Source organism: Crocodylus porosus, unplaced genomic scaffold (genome assembly GCF_001723895.1).
Source record: "Crocodylus porosus isolate Cpor-Errol unplaced genomic scaffold, CroPor_comp1, whole genome shotgun sequence".
Lineage (NCBI taxonomy): Eukaryota > Metazoa > Chordata > Crocodylia > Crocodylidae > Crocodylus > Crocodylus porosus.
Window position 1 is genome coordinate 15,400,797 of NW_017728917.1, and position 5,962 is coordinate 15,406,758.

Below are 5,962 nucleotides of genomic sequence, written 5' to 3' on the forward strand. Positions count from 1 at the left end.
ACGGCCAGGCTGGAGGCGTCGGCGCGGCGCTCCGCCTCCTGCGACTGGGCGTGAGACTGGCGCACGCTGTCATAGGCGCCTGCTCGGGGGACAGGCGGCCACAGCGTGAGACCCTGCCCCAGAAAGCCCCCGGCTCGCCCAGCTCCAGCCCTGGCCCTGGCGCTGCTCACCCAGGAAGTTGGAGTCCTTGAGGCGATGGAGCTCCTGCGCCAGGCCGTGCAGGCTGACGTTGAGGCCGCGGGCGCCGCGCTCCAGCGTGCCCAGCGTGTGGCTGGCACTGAAGGTCTTGTCCTGCGTGGCTGTCAGCTCTGCTTCCAGCTGGGTCAGCGCCTCTGTGGCCTCCTCGATGCCCTGCCTGCCACGGGCACCGGGTGAGCTCCCGCAGCCCCCGCCCAGCTGCCCTGCCCCTGCCGAGGACCCTCAGGCTGGCCCGAGGACCCCAACCCACCACCCTGGTTCTAGTGGCGGGGTCTGCCCGTGGGGGAACGCGTGCAGGGGCCCGGGCACCGTGTGGGGTGTGTCCCAGCCTCCGGCAGCATCTGAGAGCCCCGGCACCGGCCCGCTCACCGCAGCTCCTCCATCGTGCGCATCAGGTGGGTGACAGCGGCCGCGGTGGCATTGCGGGCTGCAACGATGGCCTGCACCGTGCCCAGCTTCTCTTCCAGCTGCCGGAAGTGCCTCTCGAAGGCGCCGGCCAAGCCGGTGTGCTGGATGTGGCGGGCGTGCTGTGCCAGGCTGCGGGCACGGGCGGCCAGGTCCTGCACGGCCCGGTCCCAGTCCCCGAAGCACTGGTGGCAGGGCCGGCAGTCGGGGAAGGCGCCGGTGAAGCCGCGGGCGCACTGGTCACAGCGCACGCCTGAGACGCCGGGACGGCAGGCGCAGTGCCCGGTGGTGCGGTCACACTGGGGGCTGGCGATGCCACGGGGGTGACAGTCACAGGCTGCGAAAGGGCAGTGGTGTCAGTCGGGGGCCTCAGAGCCCCACCCCACCCCACCCCACCACGCAGCACTCACCGCGGCACTGCTGGCCAGGGTCGCCCCAGTGGTTCTCCTGGCAGTCAGCACAGGTCCGGCCTCCGAAGCCCGGTCGGCACGGGCACTGCCCTGTGAACTGAGACCAGGACCTGGCTGCTGTGAGCTGTGCAGGGGCCCTGCCAGGGGGGTGGGGAGCAGCGGGGGCCCAGGCAGGGACAGGCCCTGCTGGGGTGGGCGGTGGGGGCCTTGCCCAGCTTGCTGGCACCGGGGTCTATGCATCCTGCTGGACTCACGCGCACCCAGACCTGCCCGCACCGCTGCCGGCCCCGCGTCCCAGGCCCCGCACCTCACCTCGTTGCAGGCGGGGCTCTGGGCGTGCAGGGGGTGGCAGCCGCAGGGCTCGCAGCCGCGGCCGCTGGCCAGGTTCCAGAAGTGGGGGGCGCAGCGGTCGCAGCTCTGGCCCTGCACATGGGGCAGGCAGTGGCACTGCCCACTGCGCCGCTCGCACCGGCAGGCATCTGGCGACAGGCACTCGCTGTGCTGCGTGCCCAGGGCATGGCAGGAGCAGCCTGCAGCCGGGGGACACAGTGTCAGCCCTGCTGGGACCAGGGCCGCCCGGGAGGGAAGCCCCCGGCCTATACTCACGCCTGCAGGAGCGCCGGGCAGCATTGCCGAAGTAGCCAGGCTGGCAGTGCTGGCAGTGCGTCCCCTCGGTGTGGTACAGGCAGCGCTGGCAGTGCCCGGTGCGCGGGTCGCAGGCGCCCGGGTCGGCTGTGTCGATGTTGCCGCTGCACTGGCAGGGCCGGCAGTGCCCACCCACCTGCTGGGGTCTCCCGAAGTGCCCGGGCGCGCACTCCTCGCAGTGGGGCCCTGCAGTGGCCAGAGGGGGCTAAGAGGCGGCTGGACCCCCGCCCCGCTGGGAGAGGAGGGAGCCAGGCGCCCGTGTTCGTGGCCCACTCCATGCCGTGGCACTCACCGGCGTGGCCCGCCTGGCAGTGGCAGACCACCTGCCCCGAGCGGGCGTCCTGGTGGCAGGAACTGGCGAAGTAGCGGCCGCTGCTGGGGCCCTCGGGGCAGGGGCAGGGCCGGCACCGCTCGCCCGAGCCCAGCGCCGGGTTCCCAAAGTGACCCGCTGCACACCTGCGGGGGGGCAGGCAGAGCGTGGGGGGGCACCTGTCCGGCCCTGTGAGGGCACCCCTGCCCCTGCACTGCATAGGAGCCCCTGCCCCCAGCACCCTCAAGGTGACCCCTGCTGCCACCCTGTACCCCCCACCGATGCAAGGAGCCTGCCCGCCTGGTGGTCCCTGCCCGTCACCTCTGGCAGCGGTCGCCGTCCGTGTTGTCCCGGCAGTGCAGGCAGGAGCCGGTCCGCAGGTCGCACTCCTCGGCGTGCCCGTTGCATTGGCAGGGCCGGCAGGCGGGGAAGCCCCAGTGGCCAGGCTGGCAGCGGTCGCAGCGGGGCCCGAAGACGCCCGGCCGGCAGGGGCACTGCCCCGTGGCGCCATCGCAGAAGCTGCTCAGGGCCCCGTCACCGCTGCACTGGCAGGCTGGAAGGGCAGGGCTGTGAGTGGGGGGCAGAGACGCATCTGCCCTCACCCCGAAGGGGCCCCTGGGAACCAGGGCAGGCCGGGGGGGCGTGCACCCCTGCGGTCACACCCCGGCTCTCCCCAACACTAAAGCCACCTGCCCCCCAGAGGCAGCAGCATCGCTCGTTGGGCAAGGCCAGGGAGTCCATTTGCTCCATGGCTCCTTATCCCGCTCCTGCTAAGCTCTCTTCCCTCCACAGGTGCTAGCAATCCTCTTTCCTCATTAACGGCCTTGACGTGCCACTCATCAAGCGACCCTTTCTTCTGCAACGTTGCTACCTCGGCTACTTCTGGTTCTCCCCCCAGCGCGCGCCCTGCAGACTTGGTGAGAGCCTTAGCTCAGGCACAGGGACGTTAGCTCAAGTGCAAGTTAACCGAGCGGGGTGATGTGCTGGATGCACTGTGCAGATGCTCCAAGTTGGATTTTGCTTTGTGAATGGGAGTAAGAGATGTACCTTTAACTAGAGCCGCTACCAGGCAAATGCAACAAGGTCTTGGACTGTCTGGCTGGGTGTGTGCGTTAAACTGAACGTGCCAAGCAGCACTTCCACCAGCTGCTCTTGTTATGCCAGCTTCTGCTTTGCTTTTAAGCTGAGCATCCAGCACGGAGCCCCCGACACGTCAGTAAAATTGCTAGTTTCTTGTTAACAGGAGAGAAACCTGCTGTGCCATGTGGGGTAAAGGGACCGGCTGCTGACCCTGCCCATTCCTAGGTCTGCCGCACCCAGGCGCCGCCCCCGAGAACGCGCCTGGAGCCAGGGGCCCCACACCTAGGACGTGCCCCGAGGCTGGAGCCGCCAGGGACATGCCAGAGCCCCCCAGGGGCCCGCGGACCCCACCCCCAGTACACCATGGGAAACAGCCCCCCAGCCAGAAGCGGTGCCCAACCCCCCAACCAAGAGCATGCCCCAGAGGCACCTCCCCAGAGCAGCGGCTGGGGGCTCTGGGGCAGGGGCAGGGGCAGGGGGCACTCACGGCGGCATCCGCTGGGCCCGAAGCTGAAGGTGCCTGGGGTGCAGAGGTGGCAGTGGCGCCCCATGACATTGGCCTTGCAGGTGCACTGCCCACCCTGGGGGTCGCACTCGGAGCTCAGCGAGCCCTGGGGGTCGCAGCGGCAGGCTGCGGGCACAAAGCAGTGTCAGCGAGGGCGCCGGGTGGGCAGCCGGCGGGAGGTGGGGGGCAGGGGACTTACGCAGCGCCCCGCCGTGCAGGACAGCCGACATGCTGGTGAGCAGGCCAGCACACGCCTCAGCGGCCAGCGCCTGGCCCACGGCCCAGGCGTGCTGGGTGCAGCGGTACCGCTCGAAGGTCTCTTTGCGCCCCAGCGCAGCGGCGTCCCCCGCAATGAACATCTCCATGGAGGAGTAGCGCGGCACCAGCACCAGCTGCGGAGCAGGGCATGAGACGGGCGCCCGTTGGGCATCCACCCGCCCGGATGGGCGCTGTGTCCTGTCCGGGCCAGGCACCAAGCCTCCCCTGCTATGACTCCCCCACTGCCAGCATGTCTCCACCCAGGCACCCCTGCCCCCAGCAAGCCCTGTGGCCCCGGCATGGCCCCCGTGCTCCAGGCACTCACTGAGTCGATGAGGATGGCGACGCCAGGCTCCAGCTGGCGGGACGAGTAGCGCCCGAGCTCCAGGCGGATGGTGTAGCTGACGCCTGGCTCCAGGCAGACGGGCTGGGACAGCACCACGTGCCTGCAGGCGGGTGGGACAAGGCGGTAAGGACAGGGCGGCCAGTGCCGGGCAGGATACTGGGCGCAGCGATGCTGCCACTCCCCTGCACCGGTGCCCGCGCAGCATAGCACATAGCACAGCAGCTCGTTACCCCCGGGCAGCTGCCCTCGCGGCGGGGTCCTCACCTGGCGTCGGGCGGCAGGGCCACAGCGAGCAGGTCGTCGGCAGGGATGGTGTTGCCGCAGGGGCTGCTGGTGGGGATGGGGCCCGGCCGCAGCACTGACAGCTTCACCTCCTCCCACGGCTCGGGCAGCTGACAGCAGGACGCAGTCAGTGCCTGGGCACTGGTGAGCGGGGGGCATGCAGAGGGCTGAGCCTCTGGGGGGTGAGCAGGGTGCCCTGGGGGCGTGACCGGGGGCTCACAGCGGGACGGGGGCGACCAAGGCTGCACCAGGGACAGGGACAGGGACAGGGCAGGGCGCTGCTCACCTGGGGCTCGTAGCGCAACACGACGTCGTAGTCCATGGCGGCCGGCACGTCGGCGACGTGGAACTCCGCTGCGCTGCCCTGCTGCAGGCGGGCGAACCCCGTGCCCGTCCACGTGGGCGCGCGGCCGTCGGGGGCCGCGCGCAGCACTATTGAGCCCTGCGGGGGCCGCAGTCAGTCGAGCAGCCCAGCACACACGTGGCACGGGGCCTGCCCTGGCACAGCCCCCGCACGGGACCTTCTGGCCTCGCGGCCCCTCACCTGTCGCAGCCGGGCATCTTCGGCCTCGTAGGTGTAGTGGTCCAGGCGGATGCGGAAGTAGCCGGGCTCCACCTGGTGGCACTGGCGGCCCAGCATGTGGGCCCGACAGCGGCACTGCCCTGTCTCTGCCGCGCACCTGCCGCACGGGCGCCATTAGGGCCCTGGGCAGCGCAGGGGACGCCCGAGCTGTTGCCCCAGCCCTGCTCCCCCAGCTCCACTCACTGGTTGTCCCGGGCACCTCCCACGTCGCAGTCACAGGCCCGGCAGCCGGGCAGGTCATGGTTCAGGGCCCAGTGCTCGGGCTGGGGGGAGACACGCCGTCAGGGCCTCAGCGCCGCAGCTGCGGTGCACGGCCCCCGCGCCCCAGCACTCACCAGGCACTCGCTGCAGCTGCGGCCGGTCACCAGGCGCTTGCAGAAGCAGTCGCCACTGGTGGGGTTGCACGGGGTCCCCTCCGACACAGTCCCGCGGGGGTCACATTGGCAGCCTGCCCGCGAGAGCAGGGTGGAGGGCACCTGCATGGCAGCCTGCCCTGGCCCCCCAGCACCCCGTCCCTGCACCTGAACCGGGGGCACAGCTGCAAGGGCAGGGAGCCCCCCAGCACAGTCCTCCCCAGGCCCTGCCAGTGCCCCTGCCTTGTGGCACGGCTGCAGGAGCCAGGCCCCCCAGCACTGCCCCACCCCCCAGTGCCCCGGCTGGGCTGGAGAAGCCCCTGCCCGTGCTCCTGCCCCAGCACCTGCTCAAGGGGCAGGCCCCGGCACCTACGCTGGCAGCCCTGGGGGTTGTCGGCGCGCAGCCCAAAGAAGCCCATCTTGCAGCGGTCGCAGCGGGGCCCCTGCACGTGCTCCTTGCAGCGGCATTGCCCAGCCAGCATCCCCAGCGCCGGGTCATCGTGACTGTCACACAGGCCCCCGTCCAGGGTCCCATCGGGGTCGCAGTCACAGGCTGCGGACAGGCAGGCAGGCCGGTCACCGCAGCC

The 5,962-nt window shown here is 70.9% G+C and overlaps 1 protein-coding gene across 1 annotated transcript in view; it reads right to left on the reverse strand.

The window, feature by feature from the left end:
* The window catches only part of LOC109311384, a 31,532-nt gene that overhangs the window by 15,864 nt on the left and 9,706 nt on the right, over nucleotides 1-5,962 (reverse strand). Inside the window, exons 23-39 of the mRNA XM_019537001.1 lie at nucleotides 5,749-5,928; nucleotides 5,358-5,470; nucleotides 5,206-5,285; nucleotides 4,984-5,119; nucleotides 4,726-4,881; nucleotides 4,422-4,549; nucleotides 4,137-4,257; nucleotides 3,753-3,945; nucleotides 3,536-3,679; nucleotides 2,290-2,521; nucleotides 1,951-2,114; nucleotides 1,620-1,844; nucleotides 1,326-1,543; nucleotides 1,014-1,110; nucleotides 568-940; nucleotides 171-355; nucleotides 3-79 (exon numbers count right to left, since the gene is read on the reverse strand). Coding sequence (XP_019392546.1) covers nucleotides 3-79; nucleotides 171-355; nucleotides 568-940; nucleotides 1,014-1,110; nucleotides 1,326-1,543; nucleotides 1,620-1,844; nucleotides 1,951-2,114; nucleotides 2,290-2,521; nucleotides 3,536-3,679; nucleotides 3,753-3,945; nucleotides 4,137-4,257; nucleotides 4,422-4,549; nucleotides 4,726-4,881; nucleotides 4,984-5,119; nucleotides 5,206-5,285; nucleotides 5,358-5,470; nucleotides 5,749-5,928 — 2,822 coding nt within the window. The remainder of the gene's footprint in view (nucleotides 1-2; nucleotides 80-170; nucleotides 356-567; nucleotides 941-1,013; nucleotides 1,111-1,325; nucleotides 1,544-1,619; nucleotides 1,845-1,950; nucleotides 2,115-2,289; nucleotides 2,522-3,535; nucleotides 3,680-3,752; nucleotides 3,946-4,136; nucleotides 4,258-4,421; nucleotides 4,550-4,725; nucleotides 4,882-4,983; nucleotides 5,120-5,205; nucleotides 5,286-5,357; nucleotides 5,471-5,748; nucleotides 5,929-5,962) is intronic.